Consider the following 25,241-nt stretch of genomic DNA (forward strand, 5'->3'; position numbering starts at 1 on the left):
GGTCCTTCTGGAGTTTCAACTTTTTCCAAAATAAAGTCTTTATAGAAGCTTCCCCGTTAGAAATACTTGGATACGTATTGGAACATATATGTTATTGGGAACTGAGATACAAGGAGCTTATTAAAAAATAAATGAAAATAAAGCTGATCTGCTTCTGGTCAGGGAAGCACACTGCTGTTTCTGAAGAGTCCTGCTCTTTAACAAGAACCAGCATTTCTCTTCAGGTATTTCATAAATCAGAAACAACTCTGAATGCACTACCAAGTAAACTGCTGCCACGAGTATCATTAGACTTTACCAGGTAACAAAATGAGTGTTTTCTTTTTATGAGAGGTAAATAGCCCTTCTTCCCACAGGCCGTGGAGCTCACTGCAGCTTGCTCTTCACATCCCAAGGTGCAGCTGACTGCAAGTGGATGTTGCTCAGATTTAATTGCAGCACAAGGGAACTGTTGGAGCAGGTCCAGAGAGGGCCACAAAGATGATCAGAGGGCTGGAGCACCTCCCTTGTGAGGACAGGCTGAGAGAACTGGGGATCTTCAGCCTGGAGAATGCTCCAGAGGGACCGCATAATGGTAATGGCTTTCCAGTACCTGAAGGGCTCCTCCAGAAAAGCTGGGGAGGAACTTTTTAGAAGGACATGGAGCAACACGATGAGAGGAAACAGTTAAAAAACAGAAAAGGGTGCGTTTAGAGTACATATTAGGAAGAAATTATTTACTGCAAGTGTGGTTGCCCAGTAGGGTTCAGGATGCCCCGTCCCTGGAAGCATTGAAGACCAGGCTGGATGGGGCAACCTGGCCTAGAGGGAGGTGTCCCTGCCTACAGCAGGGAGTTGGAACTAGATGACCTTAAAGGTCCCTTCCAACCCAAACCCTTCTATGATGTATGATTTCCATCTGCAGAGACTTCTCAGCGTTCTCTTAGCCATGTTTAAAAGCTAATTAGTGCTGCTTTGGTTTACCTCAAAGCACTCTGGATTGTGACACTACTGTTGATTTGTAAATTTTTGTTTGTTTGTTATTAAGAGGCAAACAGAAGTTTCTAACTAGCCATCCAGTGGGGCTATTTTACCAGAAAGTAACAAAAAATACAAAATAATTGGTAATTTTTAACAGGAGGATACACTAGCAGAATTTCAGGAAACTGCCATCTTGCTTGATATGTGACCCCTTCAATGAAGTTTCAAATTGAACCGTGAAGAAAAAAGTCTCTCCACCTCATGTGAACACATCAGTGCTGTTCCATATCAGACAGCCATTCAGCTTGTTACTTTGTCAGAAGTTCTGTGCTTGTATAAATAATGACAGACATTAGAAAACAACTCCCAAGAAAGAACTGGAGAGTTTGATAAGTCTCACCCTCGTGTCACCATCACCACGTCAGTTGTTTTACCCTGCTCTTCTGTAAGCACACAGCATGGTTGTGGGTAGACACTACTGCATGTTGATGACTTACATTTTGATGTGCAGAAACATGACAGCAAATATCTAAAGCTTATGCAGCAAAGTGTGTGTAGGTCAGACTAGATTCTGGGTTCCTCTTCCATAAACAAAAATTTTGAAGTTCAGAGGCATAGTGACGTTACATCCCATTTCACAAAAGTTACAGCATAGCAGCCGTGCCACAGGAAATCTTAAATGTGGGAATTAAAAAGTATGATACGTGCAAAATAATTTGTTTTAGTGCTGTAATTGTAGGCCAGGACAAATGAGTTTGTGTACTTTAGTCGGCTAAGAGCACGCACAGGGACCGCAATCACAGCTCAAATGGGGCACAGTGAGTTATTAAGCCATCATTATGAACTAGCTATAAACAAAACAAACCAACAACATAATAATGAAGTGAAAATGAGACATGGGCAGTGCTGTATTAGTTTAGTATTGGAATCATGCAAACAAATGATCCATCAAACTGCTCATAGTTCCCTAACTGCCTTCCTGTTGATTGTTTCAGTCTGGCCTTGAGTCTACAGAATTAATTTAATTTCAGTTTAATTAACTGCTGAGTTCTACTTGCTCATGAAGTGAGGTAGCACATAAAGCCAGGCTCACTGTGTGCACTACAGAGAGGTAAGGGAGGAATGAGGGGAAAAAAATTCTGTTCTGAACCATTTCTAAGAATTGTTAGCAAGACTACACATGAAGTTTCACCAGAATTTCAGGCTGTAGTCCTTCTCTTAATGCACCTTTCGTGGGACCTTTCATCAAATTCCAAAAGACAAGCTTTTTTTTTTTTTTTTTTTTTTCCATCTATTACAAAACTGTGATTCAAATTCTAATTGTTTTCAGTTGCAGAATAGAAACTGTTGTCAGCTACAATATAAAATGTCAAAGGCCCACACTGTAAACAGTTTTATTCAGCATATACAACAGCAAGTAGTAATAAATAGAACAGAGGTCTTTGTGAAAAGGTAGAAGAAAGTGGTCCCATTATTAAAATCAGATCCAGCATTTTTTTAATTCACAGTAAAAATACACTCACTGAACAACATACAAAGCTTTATAAAAAACAAGCCAAGCTGTATTCCTCTTAATAATAAAACATAATAAATAACATATAAGATATAAGATAAAACCTTTCTCATTTGATTTAAGAAATTAGATCTTTCAATATAAAATGTTTCAAAAGATGCTACTGTGTTTGAGAACTATGACTGTATCTTTGTATTAACCAAGTTCTTCTGGTGCTCGAATAGGTAGTTGCAGGTGTTACTCAGTATAATGTTTTAGTCAGATAATGTACAGTCAGAAGTGCTGTGTCTCTGCAGTGTCTACTTGCCAGTTTTCTCCAGAACCCATTCAATCACCTGGGGAAAAGAAATGAGAAAATTATTCCCATAACTCTTGTTCTGAAGTTGCTTTCAAGAATATCTGACAATCAATTCTTCTAAACGGGATTTTGAAGGCAATCCTCCCAAAGGAGAAAGAGTCATTAATAAGCTGAGAAGTGTTGCCCAAAAGTTGTATTTAATTTAGAGAACTCACTGTCTTTAGAAAAAGGTGTTTTGAGATCCTGTGAATGAGTGATTTCACCCCACAATGTACATTCTTTCCATAATTCTGTAATGCAGGGTGAGGTGGTCAGCAGACAAGATGCTGCTGGCAAAGAGGTTGGAATGTCCATGCACAAACCTAGCCTCTGGTCTCCCCAGACAAAGATCAAAGTGAGAAACAGTGTGCTAGTACAATACACCTGTTTAAAAAGAAACACCAAACCTACTTTGTTTTTGAAACCTTGTAATCTGTAGAAAACATTTCACAAGAGCACACAGCACACAGCATTGCCCTGGCAGAATAAAACCTGTGAGGATCTAGCAGTTGTACTCAAGAGTTTAAGGGAAGTTTATTCATTTAGCTAACTCAGGTCAAATCCATACACCTTAATTAAGATTTTGAAAACAGTACTGTAAAAATACAAAGCTTTACCTTCTCCCCTCCATTTTTTTAAATTATGAAGCAAATTCAGCATGCTTTCTGAAACCTAAAACAAAGTTACTTTGCTCTGTGCTGCTGCTCTTAGAAGTGCTGCCTGCACACCAAGAACTCATCTGACGTCACTTTCATTTAAAGTTATTCCTAAGCTTAAAATTGTTAATTTTCTCTGCTTTTAAGACAAAATTTACTTCCTGTGGTAGATCCGTGCATGGCTTCCTTAACTTCAAAAAGAAATTTTATTTCCTTGAAGATACAGAAAGAATTCCCCAACGATCCACACTTCTCCCAAATGAAGAACATTTTCATACGCATTTTTCCTCAGTCGTAATTGAAGGAAAATAAGCTTTTCCACATTTTTCACTTTGACATATCAGATAGGTAGTGCTCCAGTTACAGCTACAAAAATCATGAGTGTATGCAACTGGAAATCTTGCCATGGGACTAATGACTGGGAGTTTTTGTGGGATCAGAATGCAAAACAAGATCCACAGCCAAAGGAATGAATGCTTCTCATCTCCTAAAGCTGTGGACCAAACCATCCCATATTCTAGCCTGGCCTAGTTAATAGAAATGAACACACAAATCAAGCAAATGCTCTTACCTGCTTAGCATTGTTACTTGCTGTTTTTTTCATTTCATCAAGAAGTCCTCTAGAAGTTTTAAGATCCTAAATATTAAAGCACAAAGCCAAAGATATTAGGATGCTCATATTCTTGTTATTAATGAATGATAACATTCAAAGTCCTTGTTATCTCAAGAAACCTAACCTGTGGCATGAAGCCATTTTTAAAGCAAGCACATAACATTGTCTGAAGTAAAACTGAGAACATTTATTTACTTCTTGACTCCCTAGGAAAATGCTATCTACAATATCATGCTTCTGAAGCACACAGAACAAAGTTGTACAGACCTGGGACTACAAGACAGCTCAGAAGAACAAAATCCTAACATAACTATCTTCTGTGTCTACAGAACAGGATCATTTCTTTTGCTCTTCACTTGCAAATGGAACCATGGACCCATCTGAATTCACTCATGCATTACATGGTGCTGCCAAGTCAGCATGTTAAGTAGTTGCACACATTTGCAGTGTGTTGACAAGAATTTCCATGAACACATAAAGGAACTGGATTTTCAGTGAATTGCATAAGCTACCTTTTTATCCAGTAACCTTAGAACAAGGGAGAAGCTGAGTTGCCTGGTGAAGGACAAAGATTACTCAGCACGTTTACTGAAATATTTCTTTATTTGTAATCAGTGTTCTTTGTAACCTCACCAGCATGCAATCTTCATTCTGACAGAAGAAATGTGATCCATATTCTACAGTTTTATATGAGCAAAGGACGGCTTTCACTAATAGCTGCAACCACAGTTTGGGAAATATGCATAAAGGCAAAAACATAAAGTAGCCTTATATGGCTCACTCTAGCAGACCAAGGCACTAGAGCACTCAGGACAGCACTAAATTGATAATAAATTTGGAGACAAAATTATCCTGGGATATCACTAAGACAATCCCAGTGCAAAATGTAAAACAAACTGCAGGACAACATAGGATGCTAACATAACTCCATCTACATCTTTAAATGATTAACATCTAGTCTTTAAACGATTAGCATGTGTAAGTTAGCCTACACTATACAGGTCCATACAGCAATGTGGATATAAGGTCATTCGCATTCATCTGACACTCATTCCCAAGGGACTTGCAAAGCAAACAAGGAAGTGAAACACTATAGTTTTAAAACAAAACTGCTGTAAGAAAGTTGCCTTATGGTTACTTCTCTGTCCCATAACTTTGTGTTTTTTTTCCCCTGTGGCTTCTCACCTAGCGTCTCCCAGATTTTCTATGCTTCCATAAAGCTGAGAGCAATTCTACTTACCACAAGTATCACCTCACATTCTGTGAACAGGAACTTTATTTACACCTTGAGAACAGCCATAGCTTACAACGGCCCACACATGATCTTATATGCTAGACTTGCTGAAGTAAGATGAATTAGGAGAAACTGAATTCATGGGCATTTCTTTGCTCATTAAAATAATGAGATAGTTATGGCTGGAAGATAGCCACAGTAGTAAGGAAAAGTATATATAATAAGCACAACCCTGCCTAAGAGCCCATTGCTTTAACACATTATCTAACTCTCATAAAAGACTGCTGCTCAGTAAGGTTTGAAAACAAACAGAACTACAACCACCAAAATATATTCACCAAAGACCAAAGGTTGCACCAAAGGTTTATCCATATTCTACACATAGAAATGACACAGCACTAAGGATATTAGCACAATCAAACTGGAATACATCCATCCCAAGGCGTATTCAGGAACAGACTCATTCAACTAAGCGCAAAGAATTGTAAGAAAATGTTTCCTAGTTACCTTTAAGTAAAACTTTGATATTTCAAATAGACGTTGGCTGCATGATGGGAAGCACTTGTGATCCTCAGCAATTCCATGCTTTTGTAGAGTCTTGGCTACCACCTCCTTCAGCATCTTGGAAACAATAGAAACACACTCAAAAGTTCATCCCAATTTTTGGCATGAAAAACCGTCCAAGGAAAAATAAATCACACTTGTTCCCTTTCATTCTTCCCAACAAAGATGGAGACACAAGAGTTGTAGTACAGTGAGAAGGCTGAAAGACATCAGGAAAAATTCCTTCACAGAAGGAGTGGTAATGCACTGCTACAGGCTGCCCTGGGAGGTGGCAGAGTCACCACCTGTCCCTGGAGGTATCCAAGAAATACACAGATGTGGCACTGAAGGACATGGTTAGTGGTACGGTGGCGATGGGTTGGCAGTTGGACTGGATGATCTTAGTGGTCTTTTCCAACCTTAAAGAACTCAAAGAAACAAACAAAAAAAAAACCTACCCTGATCTTTTTTTTGCTCTTGTCTCTGCCATTAATGCACTGGACAAATGCCATCAACCTACTAACCACTGAGTTAGATGGAGTTATTTAACTTATTTCAACTTAAAATTAATGGAATGCTTACATGTCAAAGCAGCATAGAGAATCAGGGAATATTCATGTGGGACTTTGAAGACAAATAGAAAGAGAGAGAGAGTCTTTAGGTCTGAATGAGACACAATATATGCTTACTCAAGTCATCCTGACTTGCCTTTGACATTGTAATAACTACATTCAAGCAGTCCTCTCTGGTACCAAGGGATTCACTTAAATAATCATCCCCAAGCCAGAAAGCTTTCTGGGCTGTATTTTAGAAGTGGCATTCCCAATATATAAAGCCATTAATAAAACATTATAACATCGGTGTATTTAAATGTTAAATCTGTTAATGGACTTGGACAACTACTCTCTATTCCCTGGTAAGTCCATTCTTTCACAATGGCTTTCATCTTCCCAGTACAGATATTTCTTTGTTGGCTTTGGAGTTTCTATTCATTTTCTAAATTTCTTAACTCCTAACCATTGGTATTTATTGCCACCTTTTTTTTACTCCTATTTGCTACTTCTCTTAAACTTAATTCCTTGAGCAAGGCTTAACATTTACACATTTTTTACTCCTCACTTTTGGGATGCTCTCCTCAGTGCCTTCAGGATTCAGTTACAGAAGTAAACAGAACCAAATTTAGTAATAAATAGAGAGAAATTCATAGTTCATATTAAAATCATAGAATCATAGAACAGCCTACATTGAAAAGGACCACAATGGTCATCTAGTTTCAACCCCCCTGCTATGTGAAGGGTCACCAACCACCAGACCAGGCTGCCCAGAGCCACATCCAGCCTGGCCTTGAATGCCTCCAGGGATGGGGCATCCACAACCTCCTTGGGCAACCTGTTCCAGTGCCTCACCACCATCTGTGTGAAAAACTTCCTTCTAGTATCTAACCTAAACCTCCTCTGTCTTAGTTTAAAAGCATTCCCCCTTGTCCTATCACTATCCACTCAAGTCACAAACAAAGAAATCAAATTGTTATTTTTTAATTCCCAAAGCAAACAAAATAAACCCTTACCCTTGTATGTTTCTGAGATCTCGATTCCTTAACTGGCTTTGAAGTCTCAGATTCTGTTGCACTTATGCAGCTTGCTGAACCAGCCCTCATGGCTGCTTTGTGGGACTGACCAGACTGCTTCAATGCCATCGAACTTAAAGAAACTGATCTTTCAGAGCGCTTCCTGGTTACCACCAGAGCACTACGACTCCCACTTCCCCCACTTGCCTGGGAGAGGAGAGAGTCTGTACTCTCTGATTTTGTTAGCCTGGAGAGAAAAGAAAAAAAAAAAAAAAAAAAAAAAAAAAAAAAAAAAAAAAAAAAAAAAAAGAGAAAAAACTTTTTATTTTGTAATGAGTGTTCTGGTGGCTTTGTTTCTGCTATAGAGGCTGTTGTATAATTGCTAGGATCACTACACATTCTTACAAAATTACAAAAAGCATCAGAAAACAAGATAACTGAGAGGAGTTATCTTCTTCAATATACTTTATAGAGAGCTGGAAGAGCTGAGCTTCTAGTCTTCAGTCTCAGGATAAAATAAAACTTCTTGAAACTGCCAAATTTCTCTTGTCCCTATAGGGTTGTCACAATTGATCTACAGGAACTGAGACATGATAGTACTACTGGAACAGTGTAATGCTTGATGCTTTAACGAGGGTTAGCAATTCTAAAACTTTGATTCTATCACGTGCTAAACACAAGCACATCATTCCTAACTACTCAGTAAGCTGCAAAATCTACAGACAGCTCCAAAATCATCTTCTTGTTAAAAAGGCTCACTGTAGCACACCTGTGACCAGATTGTAAGGGGTATTAACTGGAGATTATTCATTAACAACATGAATTCAGTAGTGCCACATATTACTTACATCTTCAAAACAAGGACGTGGTACAAGCAGAAGTCTATAAATAACATTTTCAGAAATCATTTTAATAATGCTGACAACTTAATGAGTTTGGATTTTTGGTGGGTCATCTTGTACCAGAAGTCCTTTGGATTAGGAATTCAATTACAGAGCACAGTTCTTGGCTTTCTAAACCTATAGTTGTTTATTTGTACTGCAACAGCACTGACAGCTTTGCTTAGGACAGAAACGATCTGTTCTCTTTATAAAGGCAGCGCAGACTTTGCAAGATACAATCACAGGTCTCTTAAACAAGAAGCGCCTCTGCTGCACTGTCTAGATTAATTTAATGCTATCAATAGGAGGCCACACTTTAGAAAAACTGAACTTATAGAAGACGACTAAACAACAAACAACTGTCAAGATAGCTGCAGTAAGAAACATTTCAAGATGAAAAATGCATTCCAGAAGAAATGGCTGAAATATTTCACGTCAAGATGTATTTTATTCAGTGCGTTACCTTTTCTTGGGATGAAAGCAATCCAAGTCTTTTGATCTGCGTTTTAGCCTCAGTACCTCTGTTCTGAATTCACTTTGTAAAGACTCTCCATCGGGGACGCTTCCAGGCTCCGACGAGACTGCAGGAGACGGTAGGGGGCTCAGGACAGCCGGCAGAGGGCTCAAGACGACCGGCAGAGGGCAGCATTCCTTGGTGCAAGTGGTCTGAGTTTCATAGCGAATAAGACGAGCTTGAAGTTCAGCATATCCCAAGTCTCTCTCTAAAGCTTTCCTGTTATCTAGACAGTATCTACAGTTTAAATTTGAGAGAAATCTGTGATTCAGTCCCTGCTTTATTACAAGTAGAAAAAAAGAAAAGAACAACTTACTTCTGCCTATAATATAATCTCCAGCACTTTTTTTGTTTGGACTAATGTATTGTTCTGAAAGATACCTTAAAATGGCCCCACAAATTAATACACACCTGATAGATTTATTTACATTATGTGTAAGCCAATACTATATTTAAGACTAACTCCAATACATAAGCATTATTATCTAATTATTTGTATGTCTTTACCTTATGCTCTAGCAAATAAGATTTCTGTGGACATTAACAGGATGTTTTTCCTTGAAGTAATTGAAGTAAGTAATGAATCGTGATGCTGACAATGGATTTTTTCTCCTTATAGTCGGCGCTGTGTTATATTTGGATTGTCAGCCTGTACCTCACAGATGCTACCTCTATTAATGTATAGTGACACTCCAGTAAAGCAGCAAAAAGGAAAGCTCTAAAACCAAATACATGAAGAATCCGTCACACCATAACAGATGCAGTATCTTCCAGACCTCAGACCTTGCAAGCATCCACTGAAACTTTGACACCCAGATAATAATGGGATATTACATATAAAATGATGCACTCCAATATCATACTCCAGGAATCCCAAAATGCAATCATACTGGCATAATTTTAGTGAGGTTCTGCCAGAAACCATGCAGCTGTAAAACTGCATGAAGTGAGCGAACTGCATGAACTGCATGAACGAGGAAGACAGTGCATGGGGAGCGTTTTAAGGGCTGTATAGCACAGACTCTTTCCTAATTGCACAATTTGAAAACATACCATTTAGCAAGATAAGCACCAGTATATGAGAGATTCCTATTTTTTTGAAACGCTAACATGCAGAAACATCACTGCATGAGCACGAGCTGCCCCAGCCCTTCACTTTCTTCATGATTAGGAGGAACAAGATGCTTAATTCGCATTCTGAGTTGTCTCAGCCCACCCTCCAAAGCAGGTAGTAATGTTTCCAATTCTCAGAAACTGTGGACAATTCTTTACTTTTATCTCCTCACACAGGGTTACAATGAATTGTTAGATCTGATTCCTCTTCTTTTTTCAGAGTGCTTTCATATTCAGGGAGAAATCCACTTTTCTACAGAGCATTGAATCCATTTCTACAGCTGATTAAGACTTTCCACTAGAAATAAATTCATTATCTGATAAGAATAAGTTCTCTTAACTCACAAATTTCAAGGTATTTAATTTTCCTTATTTATATTCCAAGTCCCCCGAGTAATCAAATCCCCTACAAAGCTAAAAATGTTTTTATCTTTAGAAGTTAAATTACCATTTAACTCGCTCTTCTTTACCTGCAATTACTTTCCCTTTGCAACACAGGATCCAAGAGCTGGCACAGGTTCACTAAATTAGAAATTTGATTTAATTATAACCGCTTCTCCTGGTTTTGTTGACAAAACTCTACTTCCAAATAAAAATACAGCAGCTATGCAGGTGGAAACAAATCACAACTGCACATTACAAAACATAACTGCTCCAAAAGACCATAATGGCTGTTTACAAGAGTGAATGGTGATAGGACAAGGGAGAATGGTCTTAAACTAAGGAGAGGTTTAGGTTAGATATCAGGAGGAAGTTTTTCACACAGAGGGGTGGTGAGGCACTGGAACAGGTTGCCCAAGCAGGCTGTGGATGCCCCATCCCTGGAGGCATTCAAGGCCAGGCTGGATGTGGCTCTGGGCAGCCTGGTCTGTGGTTGGTGACCTGCACGTAGCAGGGGGGTTGAAACTAGATGGTCATTGTGGTCCTTTTCAATGTAGGACATTCTATGATTCTATGATCATATGCTCCCTCTGGTACTCCTGGAAGTATCTGTTCTGCTTGTACAGCAGAACAGCTCCATATTCTTCCCTTTCATGCTAGTTTCCACCACCTTACTCTACTGCTTCCCTCTTATTCCCAGCACATTCCACCCTCCCTCCTCCCCCTGTGGTCTCTACCCATCATTTTTCCTATGACATGAGGTAGTACAAGCTGTGCCTAATTTGAATCCTCACACGCTCCATGCTCAGGTCAAGCAAGTCAGCAAGTGTTCCAAAGCCAATGGCCAAATACTTTCCTCCTACAGCTGGGAGGATTAATTTCTCCTGTCTACCTAATTGCCTCTCTGTGCCTTTTGCTAATCTAAGAAAGCTAACAGGCTCATAAGTTACCACTCAGAAAAATATAACAAATATTCAGTGTAGACTTAACTAAATTGTGCGTTGATAGGAAAGTTGATAGGAAAAAAATAACAGCAACATAATTAGTCATATGGTAATGATTTTAACTAGGAGTTTTAGAAGGAGGCAGAAATTTACATGGAGACCAACCTTGGTATCCATTTGGTACCCACTGCATTTCTGCATATATACAGTACGTTGTGTTAAAACAAAGTTTGTCCACGAAGAGGAGTTACGTTGAACCATCTACTTTAGTGCTTATGTGTGTCATTTTTCTCTTCTCCTCAATGAGGATATGCACAGTTTTCTAAAAAATTTTTAAACAGCTACATCATATGAAGCACATCCATCTGAAGCTTTGGTCAATAACAAAGTGTGGCTGTCTGGGGCTCGGTGCAGTCCTGACCATATTAATCCTTCTGCAGATTTTTACAAGTGACACTTGCACACTGCTGCTGTGTTCAGGTTGCTTGCATATACAGGTGGCTTTACAGTAAATCTCATACACCTTATGACTGTTAGTCTGAAAGTGCCTATAATTGAACATGGAAGTAGAAGCAACTTACAAAGCTTTCTCTGTGCTATTTGAGTGACTTGACAAGCATTAATGAGCACTCTTGCCCTTGCCAGTTCCAATTCTGAATTCAAGTTTTCAGAAACACTAATAATAAACAGCAGTAGAACATAGAAGAAAAGAAACAACCTCTACTTTGCTAAATTACCATCAAAGTAGGAGTGTTGAATTAAACTAAGGAATAAAATAAAGATAAGAAAGCTAGAGGTGACACGTGCAAAGTTATCCCACCGAAGGGAAAGTATACAAAGCTTTCCATAATTATGTTCATGGTGCTTGAAATGTTTCTACTTACATCTTGCCTGGAAGCTGAAAATAGTTAGAGGAAAGAGGTGAAAACACTTACTCGATTCCATGATAATGGCATCCAGCTGCTTTTTCAAAAGGCAGACCTCTTAGCTTCCGAGGAGTAAGCTCAGGTGTCAAAAAGAATGCATTTTCACTGGAAGGAAAAAAGTATACGTGCACATATATCATCTATTTTAAAAAGGAGCATAGTACCAATTTTAGAAGCAGCTAGGGCATAAATTATACTTCCAGAAGTCAAAATAAATGCCTTGACAGAGGAAGACTAAAACAGCACATCCTGTAGTTCATTAAGCCTGTGATACAGAGCATCAGTAGGAAATTAAGTCTTCACTGAACTAAGAATTTAAGCTCAATTACTGTCTACTAAGCTATTACTAATACACAATCTCATAGATGTTTTTACCATTTTAGAGGTTAATGAATCCACGCAATTATCACATTTCACAACAGGGCACCTGAGTAGTAGGAATGCAGAACACAACTCTGTACTGGAAAGAACTATTAACTCCTTTCCCACGTATGTAATGAAAATATTTTATAATACAGCCAAAATCCTAAACCATTGGCACTCGTTAGCTAAGAGCTCTGGAGAACATTCAGTTTTCACTCTATCTTCCAACTTGCTTGAGTTATCTGCTCAGAACAGTTTCAAAACTCCATTAAGTATTTTACAGATGTTTTCTAAATTCACAGGGTCTTAAGAGTTGGAAGGGACCTCTGGAGATATCAGTCCAACCCTCTTGCTAAAGAAGATTCCCTGGAGTAGGTTGTAACCTTCCCTCTCACAAGCCCTTTTAATTTATTACACATAATGAAGTTCAAAAATGTATTAAGGGCAGTATCCAATGATTCCATTATAAGTACTCTTATCCCTGTTATTAAAAAGGTCTACAAATATAACAGCAGTAACTGCAAAGATATTTCTAATCTAGTAGTCTTTGGATAGGCTGGCCTTAGTCTAGCAGATTGTTGAACTCTGAAAAGTACTCCATTAACTCCTTACATTTCTTGCTGCTGACATGGAAGTGGTTACTGCACTAATAACTTAACAGCAGTCGCACTAAGAATAAACACTTGCTAAGTAGTCAAAGTAGACAAGCTTTCTTCAAGGAGCACTTTAGCACTTTAGTTAAGAATAAAGATAGGAATGCTGGGTCAGCACATCAAGAGACACAAATAAATAGATTCAGCTATTGTCCTTTTTACATTTTAATGAGTATTCTTCCTACATAATTTTCTTCTCACTGAATGAAAGAAATCACACTCATAAAACTGAAGTTCTATCAGAGTAACTCCTGCTATACTAGAAATATTAGTTTGGGAAATAGGAATGTATAGTGGCAGTAGTTTGTAGGACAGCTATGGCAAAGTCTAGTGGCACATTTATGCATATCAGGCACTTATTCCATTATTCAAATGGAATGCTAGAAACATTATCATCATCTTGGCCATTTCAGACTCAAAGAAATAAACAGCAAGGCTGGCCATAACTGTTGATCGCACTGGTAGGCATGTGATGCAAGGACACACAAGTTCCAAACTCAAACCCTGATTCTATCACCTGATTTTTACTCACATTCCTGTCATCAATTCTGAGTATGGGCTGCAGTGACTTTAATATGTTTGGTACCATACCGTTTGGGAATATGCAGTGGCTGAAGATCACCAACTGGCAGCCCTTCTGGTGTGAAGTATTTCAGTAACTCCTTCGCATCGAGTGATGTCAGTGACTCTCGCTGGCTATCTTTATGTCCAAGCAGTTGTTCAGATGAATGTGCAAGCATAGAAGCTCTAGAGGAAAATAATAATAATAAACCCTCATCTAAGAAAATATTAGTTGTGAAGTTATTTTGTTCTGGTAAAAAACAAAACAACAAAAACAACCAAAACCATTGCAAGCCTGGAGTAATTAAACACAGTTTTTATAACTCAATTAGGAAGAACAACACGAGAAGTATATTATTCAGCTCTTTTTTCCATTTCTCGTCCTCAAAGATCATAATTTAATTCCCATTAAAAAAGAGACATACAATATGCAGCACAGGAATCATAAAGACACTATTGCATACAACTCTCCACTTCGTTTTTTATGTCCTCAATCAAATTTAGCAAAATTTTCTCTTTTCTACTGCTAAGCAACATGTTTTACACTAATTCAGGGTAAGTGTAAGATGAGCTAGTTAGAAGGAAGAACTACATATATGTATTTGAGAAACAAAAGGCAAAGCTTAATAACAACAATAATAAATTAAGAGAAAGCAGATATCTAATGCTGAATTCCAAGTACGGGTATGTTGGGGGAAAAAAAAATATATATTTTGAATGCTTTTCTGGTATTGCTGAAGTCTGTAAGCACACTGGTAATCTAACTTCAGAACTATATTACTTTGCCCTGTCTTCTAGTCATGTTTTGTTAATAAAAATAATAAAAAAAAAATACTATTCTAAATGCTAAGAAATAACCCCAAAACAACCTTGGAAATTGACAGTGTAACAAAAACTTAGTTTTGGCCCTAAACAAAGCTTTCTCTAAAAAATTATCAGTGTATTTGAAAACAGTTCACAAAACAGCCATGAATGTATACATTTCCTCTAGACTGATGTTTAATGTCCACTACAAAGAAAACTCTTCAATATTTAACCATTACCTCATTTTTTGTTTGATTTTTTCAAAGTTTTCCAAATTCTGAAGAACATGTCTTTCTGGCCATTCCAATGGTTTTGGCTCCATTAAATCTGATTCTGAAACAAACAAACAAACAAACAACAAAAAAAACACTAAGAAAGCAAAACAATTACAGCTTATTAATAAGAAGAAGGATGTAATTTGTCTCCAAATGCAAGGGAATTTATACAAGCAGCCACAGAAATATTTGATCTCAAGATCTCAAGATTGTTTTTTCTGTCCAGCAGCCTTTTGTCAACTACAACCCTACATATATGCACATAAACTTTACAGGACTACACGTGAACTTTATGGGACCTAACTCAACAAAACTGGACACAGAACAACCAATGACCTTACAGTGGTCTTCAAGTACCTGAAGGGGGCCTACAGGAAAGCTGAGGAGGGACTTTTTATAAGGGTTATAAGGGCAGGTAGTGACAGGATGAGGGGAAATGGTTTTAAACTGGAAGAGGGTAGGTTTAGCCTAAATATCAGGAAGAAATTCTTTATTGTGAAGGTGGTGAGACACTGGAACATGTTGCCCACTGAGGTTATGGAAACACATCAACAGAGATCTTTCTAAATAAAGATACTTACCAGAAGCCACTGTATGTGAGCTAGTTTTATGGGCAGTCTTCTGTGGAACAGGTTCAGGAACATTAGTGTTCCACAGGTCCAAAAAGCATTCTCTTGTAAGTTCTAACAAGCTTTTGAGCTCATCAGTGGAAATAACTGGAGGCTGCTCAGTCACTTTCTTTCTCTCTGTTAAAAAAAAAAAAAAAAAAAAAAAAAAAAAAAGCAAAGAAAAGAAATAAAGAACTAAGAAATACTGTAATTTTGGTAAATGTGTATTTCTGAGTATGTCGAAGCGTGAATGCCTCAGAGATCTGGACTTGCCAGTCTTATAGAGGAAAACCTCCAGTCCTCCCACAGGACGCTCACAGCCATCACTGCCATTTGTATTGCCATTGTAGGAGTATAAATCCTGTTTTCCCTAAGCTGGTATTATGTTAACACGCAGTAAGTTCTGCTAGGGAAAAAAAAAAAGCAAGAAAAACAACAAAACAAAGCACAGAAAATGCTAGTTTCAGAATTCTTCTGTGGTAAATATGCTCAAAATTTCCAAGTATTGGAAGTTCAGCATTCTCTTTTCCCCAACATTTAAGTAATTATCTGACACATAATTATAGATACATCAAGGAAAGTTTCTTTACAACTTCATTTTTTTTCTTCACAAACTGGCCAGCTACAAGCTCACCTTACAAAACTAAGGAGCTAAGGTGAGGTCACATTCAGTTCGAAAGAAAAAACTTCTTAGATACTAGTTTGAGAACTTCAAGTGCTTTCTCCATTACTTACTGAGATACTCCTTCAAGGCAGATGCCTGGAGATGTGACAGTTTCTTTTCTCTCTGTACAATTTGCTTTCCACAGAACCGCGGCAGAGACTCAATAAAGTCATCAGTAGGAAAGCCTACACAGATAAGCAGAAACCCATTAACAACAATCTTTCTTCTTGGGAGACACTGGGTCATTACTTCTTAAAAAGGGACAGAAGGACAACACAAACACACCAGATGTACAAATTTCAAGTTGAAGGGAAACAACTAGACTACCAAATCTGAGTGAAGAAAAAGCAGGAAATTCATTTAAGACATTAAGGGGATAACCTGGAATAGGTGACTGGCCATTAGTTCTGCCTTTCTATACAAAACCAAAATAATGATAACGCAGTTAGTATGACTGCCATTTAAAGAACATAAACAGAACATTACTTTGATACTAGGGAAGAAAAGTTTTCTACCAACACATGGTCAAGGACTTTCAGTCTTCTGACACCTAGTAATGGGATTTTAATTAGGACAAATGGTAAGCAGTCAGTCATACCCCACACATATTTACCTGGATAAGAAGGAAATAAAAGGATGCAGGTCACCATGCTCGTTTCTTTGTTGGTTATTGAGAGCAAACAAATGAATTCACATAGATATCTTGTAGCAACAACAGGGCAACTATTCTAAGATAACTGATAAGTGGTTTTATCTAGAGAAGCAGCTGATCACCTCCTAGCTCATATGCTAACCATTCTGTGTTAATATTTACTTCTACCAATTAAGTTTCATGAGTGTGTTCAGTCAACTTGCTTCCCTCCCTGACTTTTATTTTAAATGAGAGAAATAGGCTTATCAATAATAACCAATTGTATTTTAGACATCAACCTTTAGACCAACAATGATATATCTTAAAAGTTTTTGTATATTTGATTTGCATGCACTTTACTTTGATCTCCCCATTTGCACTGCTGCAACTACTGAAAGTTATGAGAAATGACTGACTACAACTCCAAGAAGTTGATTTACAAAATATAGTAACTTGTGTGAATAAACTGGATCTTTTTCTTAATCACTTTAAAAAAAAGAATAGACTAATTCACCAAAGTGTATAATGTTTCTTCCCTTTAAGACAGACCAAAATGAATAAAGTGAGCACATAATGCATTAGTAGCCTTTGTTGCCTGACTTATGACACAAATTAATAAATAAATAAAACTTACTTGACTCTGTTTCTCCTACATTTGTCTTCAGTATTCTATTTACAGCAGCAAGAGTGGCCATACCATTGATTTGGGTAGCAGAATGAATCAAGGTTGCTTTACATCCTCCTGAACCGTTGCTTTGTAGCAAGAAATAGTATCGGCAAGATTCTCCTTTCAGATCAATTTCTGGAACTTAAAAAATAGCAAGACATAGGATGGCTCCCTCAGGGTGTTCATGTCGTTTAAAATAAGATATAATCAAAATTCTTTCATTTGCTCTTTTTTTGTGAGAAATCTCACTAACATCTTTTTAAGAGACACAGGAACTACAGCTGATATTTATCCTTTAAAAATAAAAAATACATTGAAGAGCATGCAAAATAAATGAGCTACAGAATGAGAGATGAGTTAGACCACGGTGCTGGCTTAAAGCTAGCACACTACCTGCATGGAACTTAGCCTGGGGCAGCTTTGTAATGCAGGCTACAAAGTATATCTGGCAACTGTGACCATTAAAGTTTGTTCTTTAACAGAGCTTATTAAAAGGAAAGCCTCTCTCCAAAGACAAATTTCTACCATGAAACAACGTACTGTTGAGCAAACAGCCAGTCAGGTATGTAATGATTAGAAATGCCTGTGCAATGATCAGGGAACAATGGAATTATGGAATGATCAGGCACCTTTGCCTGTGCTGGTAGACAGGATGGTAAGTGTTCACTGGAAGAACAAACATCTGTAGAATACCGTATGCTCTCTTCCCAAGAAAGCACAAATGTTGAATACACATCCCCATATCAAAATATACCTGTAGCATCTTTGTTTTACTCACCAGTAATGACCTTAGGTTTCCTAGCCATATACTCCTTCCATTTCTTTGTACTCAGCTGGGCAGGAGATGGGATCACTACACTGCTTACATTGCATGCTAATGAAACTAAAGCTCCCACCTAAATAATAAAGCAAATATAATAGAAGAAATATTACTGACACCTACTTTACATTTCATTTTTGAGCTACCAGTTTGGCATCAATTCAAAGGTGCTTCAATTAAAAGGCAAGCACATTTACTTAATGCTTCTTTCCTTCACATCAGTTGACTCTGAACATCATTTGACACACAAGCAGTAAAAACTGAGCTAGTTTTTTCTCCAGTTGAGATAACTAACTACTGAATTTCTTATTTCATACATCAAATAGGCATTCCCAAGTCTTTCAGTAATCTTGCTATAAACAATTCTGTAAAGAAAGCTCTAGAATGAACAGGACTCTAAGAAATAGTTGGAATCAGCTACCCTGCATTAACTTGAAAACGGCGTGTGTTTTTCCTCCCTTCAAATTATCCTTCACAAACAAGCAGATGAAACTATTTAATAAGATATTTCTGGTACAGTGTTAGAAAAAGAACTTCTTTTTCACAGAGCATAACAAAGAACTGAGTGGCGGATTAGAAAAAAAAGTTACTGAAAACCTTGGTAAAGCAGATGAAGATTAAATACACTGCTGGGTAACAGAACAGCTGTGCAGTAAATAAAGAATAACTTAGTTATTATATCTCTATCAGCATTTTCACATTACAAGTTGTTCTGACTGGCATAGCTTTAATCTTAACGCATTATAAAACTTGTTAGTCAATCTACACTGCTTTAAGCATTCAGGAAGAACATCTTTAAACTAATACTGTGGCTGTAAATGAACGTACTATAATATCCAGGCAAAAAAATAGGCTTGTCAATGTTTCAAGAATTCTTTTCATTCAAAATCAAAATAGAAATGCAGAATACACACTTGCAAAATGGGATACCCTACATTTCAGAAAAGCTAGATGCATTTCATGAGCTGTATACAGAATTGTCTTTTCCTAAAAAGTAATTGAATTGTGATAACCTGGAAATACCTATTGTGATACGATTCAAAGAAACAAAATACTTTAGAAGAATGAAATTCAGCTAAAGTAAAGAGAAAAACATGCAGTGGATTTACAGATTGCCAAATCCTGTACAAGTAGTTTTTAAAGAGACATCTCTCCTAGAATTAAATTCTGAAGGAGCCTACTCAGAGATTACTATTATATATTGTTCACAAAAAAGAAAATATGGTGTGTCTTCACTTTCCTGCTAAACTTACGTAAAAGGAAGCCTTACCTTCCCAGAGAGAGAAGAAATCTGATCTAAAAGCAGTGCAGACATCTGTTTTTTACCCTTTCTTGCCAGGCTCCTGAACAGAACAGTTTAAGGAACCTCCTTGTCACAAAGAACTGCATTCATTTGGATTTTATATATCACGCTATTGTATTTCAAGAAAGCACTGCGGAAGTCTAATAGATGATACTCCAGTACTGCAAGATATGTGAAAACTTATCATAGCAGTACAGTTAGAAATGTTAGATGATGAAATACACAAAAGACACATTTAACATAGGCAGCCATCAACAGATAATTATATATTCAAAACCTTGGCAGGCCTAAACTACGCAGCCTGTACCTTGGCAGCCGCACATCCTAAGCTACTTTAGGTAGTTTAGAACTAGTCTTGTTATCACAGACTCAGATCAACATGAATACACCTTGAAATCCCTGCAGCATATGCAACAAAGAATTCCTCTGCCATACCTTGTCACAAGTTCCGCATCTAAACAGTAAAACATAATTTATGGAAAAATGTTCTAAACTTAGAAGGACACTACATACATTAATGAGAAGGCTCGGATATTTTTTTTAAACTCTGCACTTACCCAACAACAAATACTGCATGCCAATGAACCCACACATATTTATTACATTTACACACAGAATCATAGAATGGTTTGGGTTGAAGGGTCCTTTAAGACCATGTAGCTCCTATCACCTTGCTACAGGCAGGGACAACTCCCTTCAGACCAGGTGGCCCAGAGCCCCATCCAGCCTGAGAATCAATAAGTATTTTTCTATTCTTCCTCACATATATCCACAAGTAGCCAAAATATATGTGCAAGAATGTAAACATTAGTTAGTTATTGTTACTGCATTTTAAATTTCAACATATGAAAAAATCTTGTGAAGATACACTGTGTGATTATTTCAGCATACTGGTGTGGAATGAGTCCTTGTTATTCTTCAGATGTTATATGCACACTTAACTCCCAATTGGTTTTTTTTCTGCTATAAACCATTATCATTAGCAGCTTGGAACCTTAAAGGATACAGCTCAAATTCCAGATCTGATATAAAAAAGGGGGGGAGTTCAGAGAGGTCAACCATCTGTAAAAACTCTAAAGCAGGACCATAGTAATGAAAAACCTGAAAAGAGATCAAACAGAGAATTCATAACACCATGCATAACATGATCTCACTCAGTAAAGTTTTTCCAAGTGCTCTGCTGGAGGCATTTGCCTTACAGGCACACCTGAAGAAAGCAGAAGAAATAAAAAAATAGTTCACAATATCACATTAAATAGAATTATATAAAAACAAGGAAGGTATTTAGTACTGTTTAATAAGACTCACTTCCTAGAATGCTCATCACATGCCTCAAAAAGTTGAATTAACACAGAATTTAAAAATAAATTAAGCACTGAGATTGAGCTAAGTTTCAACTTCCACTTTGGAGTAATTTTGGTACCACACGCTTCAGAGCAAACACAAAATCTTAAGGACCTGTTTTCTGTGCAGACATGAAATGAGAAGTATTCTTCAATCTTATGCAATCCTTACTTTTGTGTTTGGTTTTCAATTCTGACTATAATTCCCTAGTTCCCAATTTTCTCAAGCGGGTAAATCTGACAAATTCTGCTGGCTCAAAGAAACGTCAAGAATACAACCTACCTCTGGCAAAGCATCAGAATTCATACATCGTTGGTCAGCAAAGCAAGAATTTAGATGTGAGGTGCTGAGAGGTTTTGCTGAAGTGCTCTTCATACAAAATTCTGGAAAGCTAACTTCTGATGCAAACTAAAAAGGAGACAATAATAATGTATCTCACTGAATTTTCTTTTAAAGCAGTTACTACGTGATTTCTCTCCATCATACCCATGAGTTGAGGTGATAACACTGGATTTAGGTGACCAACTACTAAACCCAAAAACATTAATCCTGAAAAAGTAAATGGATATCTTCCATCACCAATCCTTCAGTCTCTGCAGAAACATTAGATGTGCTCTTCCAATCTTCCAATGATGACTTTCATAGTCATACGGTAATGATTTGTATCTGCTCCAAATCAATCTCATTTTGAACAAGAAGTTCCCGGGCAAATATTTCAGAGGAGAGTGACTCAGTTTCTCAAATTCACATCCAAGTGCCTTCATTCTGTTCAGCTTTTTATCAAGCTAAAAAACTAAATAGTTCCCACCACCACCAAGACACTGAACCAAATATCAAAAAACATTATATCTTTGAATTATGCTTTTAAAGCCAAATTTGGCTTCAAACATAAAATGCAGCGTACTGCACATGCTTTAAACAATATGCATAGATGCTTAAAAAAAACAATAACTGAAGCTATTTTACCTTTCTTTCCCATATGTGAATCTTTCCCCTCCAGAGCTCTTTTAAATCGATAACATCCATGACATCATCTGAAGAGACAAAGTCTGCCGATAGGTAGTCTGCAATCTTTTGCCAGCTATTTTAAGAATAAGGAAGAATTAATCTTTGTGAATTTACTGTTACACGTTAACATGAAATGTGATTAAATCCTAGCTCAGGCTCTGTAAATTAAGTGGCTCATGAACATTGCAGCAAAGAGCTTTGTCAGACTGTCAGACAACAAAGACCACTTGCAATGGCAAGCTGTAGGGTGGCTGTCAGAAGCTGGAGCAGACCCAAAACGAACAGCATACCCTTTAGAGTCACTTGTTGCAATGGTGATTTTTGCAGAGTGCCATTCTCTCAGGTGTTTCAGGGCACCAATCACAGGTAAGCAGTCTTTCAACTTGGGTGCATCTCCTTCAACAGCCTGTAGTATGATATCCACCATTGCTCTTCCTGTAGAAATAGTCATACATAACTCCAGGTACCATTACTCAGTAAATTGTTTAAAGACAGAAAAGTACTGATTATCATCAACCAAGCTGATATGGCCTTAATGATCAACATTACATATTTCAGCAAGACAAAATACTTCTCACACAATTTAGCTCATCTTTCCCTGCTCCTCTTTGACTAACACAAACTCAAGTTAAATATTTTGCCATCCACTCACCAGTTTCCAATTTCTCCTGTCTCCCTGAATGCTGTACAGATCAGAGTTCTCTATCCCTGTCTCCAGTACAATTGCACTATGTTGATTTTCTTTCAACATCTACTTACTTCTCATTCTTTCCTACTCCAACTCAGCCACTGCTACACTAGATTATCCTAACATAGAAGGTTGTATGCATCTCCACATCGTACAATTTGAACCCAACAGCTCTCATCTATGTTCCTCACAGCTTCTTGTCACACGCACAACCAGCCAGCTTAATACCATCAGCTGTAAGTCTGATACATCAACACCTTCAATTTTTCTTTAACAAAAGAACTTCATATAGTTGCAAGTTAAGTTTTGTATTGCCTACTATTTCTATTTCAGTGCTCTTTCATATGGAAAAAACAGCTATATAAATAACTACCTTAATCTCTGCTGCTTCTTTATAATCTCTACTGTTTCTTTATAAGAAAAAGCAAATTACTCCCTAAGCTGATCTGCAAGACCAATCATAGCCTTTTTCCTTAAACCATTTGCAAGACTTGCAAACAAGTTAATTCAACTAGCAAACTCAAAGACTGCTCTTTTAAGAGAGCTTACCTGGGGCAGGCAGTCTGTCAGCCAACTGATGCAGACTTTCTGCAGCTTCATCATAAACACTGAAAATGAAGAGCAACATGGTTGGAAACTAAATATAATCAATTAGAAACAAGAAATTGCAAGAAGTTACATATTACATTGAGTAGTATTCATGTCCTTAAAATTCTACATAAGCACAAAGCCTAGGCAATGAGCTATAGTTATTTCCCCTTTTACTGAGGCAGAAGTAAACTCAAAATAACCTGCAGTGAAACTGGACATAGTATTTCAGTCTGCTTTCTCACGTAACCATCAGCTGTTAGGATCCTGCTTTGCTATACTACAAAAATCATCCATAGGTTAAAAAAAAAAGCAATTAAGGCAATGCAAAAGTAGAAGTACTTCCACGTGTAGGAGGGGATTGTTCATAGTTAACTACAGCTTTGGTAATAACTTATTGAGCTTTCTTGATTCCTTTGGGTTATTACTGTTAAATGAAAGGTCACTATACCACAGTAAAGATAATAATATGCATACTCAGCCATAGACAGTGACTCCCTACTGTTACTGTCATCTTCCTCAAAGTTCTGTATGTTTCCCAGACACTTCTCAATAGTTGTTTGGAGACAGTCTTCATTTTTCTGCATGTCAGAATTTATTTCCTCCCAGTCAGAACTGCAGAACTAATAAGGAGAACTCTGAGCATCACAGTTTCAATTTACACTAGAGACAGGTAGAGTTGGGGAACTCAACGTTCTAAAAAAATCACCTACTTGATAATAGCCACATATAATGTGACTCGCAAAGTACCATTTCTTTATGCCTGGAATACCAGCCACTGAACATGCTGAAAAGAGAAAATAGATATTTAAAACAATCCACTACAATCTCTTCCTATTACAATGAGGTCTTTCTACTGAAAGACCCTACATAAGTCATTCAGTGTGTCACAGAGGCTTAAGCTCTATTTTCCTTTGGCATCATATTTAAAGTCTAAACATATTGCAGCAAAACTAACAGTCTAAGTATTAATGTTCCTTCAATTAATAACAACTAATAAAGTTTTTGTCCTTTTCTCCATTCTCAGCAGTACTGCCATCCATTTGCAGAAGCTGTTTCATATCTGAACCAAATCATAAGCTCCATAAAAACAGTAATCGCAGTTCACACAGTGAATTACTCCAACAAACATTGCTTCCACTGAAAAAAATTGGAAAACATCACAAGAGTAATGAGAATTGTCAGCAGGACAATATCAAGCTGCCCAATGGTACGAGAAAGAAGGCCTTTTCTATTCCTTGTTACTCTTAAGGTGGACTTAAATCTGTCAAAACTTTCACAACTCTTCTCTTTCTCAGTACAGTATATTCAATCATTTGCTAACAGTGGAGCTGCTCTAGTCAAATCAGCTCTCTGTAGAAATGGAAGTAGCAAAAGCACTCCTGTCTACAGTTTTCAGCACGCTGCAAAAACTCAATTTTCTTAAGTTTTTGGCTTGTTTAACCTAGATCATTAATTTTTCTTAGGCAGATTCCTCAATATCATTTGCCTTCTATTACTGTAAATTACTTACCTGGAAACGTCACTGTATTTGTTTTTATAGATGAATTACATTTTTCTTTCAGGAGCTTATAAGCATTTGCAACAGCTGGAAAAACAAAACAAGAAGCTACTCTTAAATCCGATGAATTTCGGAAGTTAAGACTTCACTGTAAGTGCAGCTTAAAGTTCGGTTTAATATTAAGTAAATTCAAAATTGTCAAATGCAGGTCTGCAACGGTTTAAAAAGACAAAGTTTATGGAGGGACTTCGCGAAGTGGGGGCAGCCTGTGCCGGCGCATCTCTTCCTGAGAAGAAGTTGCTCCTAATGTGCAACCCAAGAAAAGGTCCCGCAGGCACCACACCGAACACAAGGCAGCAGCGCGCCCCCGCAGCAAAGAGCCAAAGAGTCGCGAGGAGGACGACCCGCGCTCCGCAGCAACACAGCTATACCGACCTGCTCCAGCGCCAGCTCCGTGCTCGGCGCCGCCCGCCGCAGCCCCCCAGCCGAGGAGCAGCACGTAGCGCTCCATGGCCGCCGAGGACGAACGGCCCGCGCAGCCGCCCTCGCTCCGCCCCTCACAGCGCTGCGCTTCCGCTTCC

The 25,241-nt window shown here is 37.8% G+C and overlaps 1 protein-coding gene across 1 annotated transcript; it reads right to left on the bottom strand.

The window, feature by feature from the left end:
- Positions 1-2,772: 2,772 nt before the first annotated feature.
- On the bottom strand, positions 2,773-25,171 carry MTBP (MDM2 binding protein; the record flags this gene model as incomplete). The annotated part of the gene is made up of 22 exons (XM_079533125.1): positions 2,773-2,808; positions 4,038-4,103; positions 5,821-5,934; positions 7,424-7,670; positions 8,768-9,055; positions 12,192-12,287; positions 13,790-13,945; positions 14,803-14,896; positions 15,420-15,584; positions 16,182-16,295; positions 17,376-17,549; positions 18,187-18,304; positions 19,499-19,571; positions 20,538-20,632; positions 21,158-21,283; positions 21,842-21,956; positions 22,174-22,318; positions 23,121-23,179; positions 23,637-23,782; positions 23,873-23,946; positions 24,673-24,747; positions 25,042-25,171. The coding sequence occupies 22 exons, from the start codon at positions 25,169-25,171 to the stop codon at positions 2,773-2,775; spliced, it is 2,706 nt and encodes a 901-aa protein (XP_079389251.1).
- Positions 25,172-25,241: the final 70 nt, after the last annotated feature.

The sequence above is a fragment of the Tetrao urogallus genome (genome assembly GCF_951394365.1).
Source record: "Tetrao urogallus genome assembly, chromosome: 3".
Classification (NCBI taxonomy): Eukaryota; Metazoa; Chordata; class Aves; order Galliformes; family Phasianidae; genus Tetrao; species Tetrao urogallus.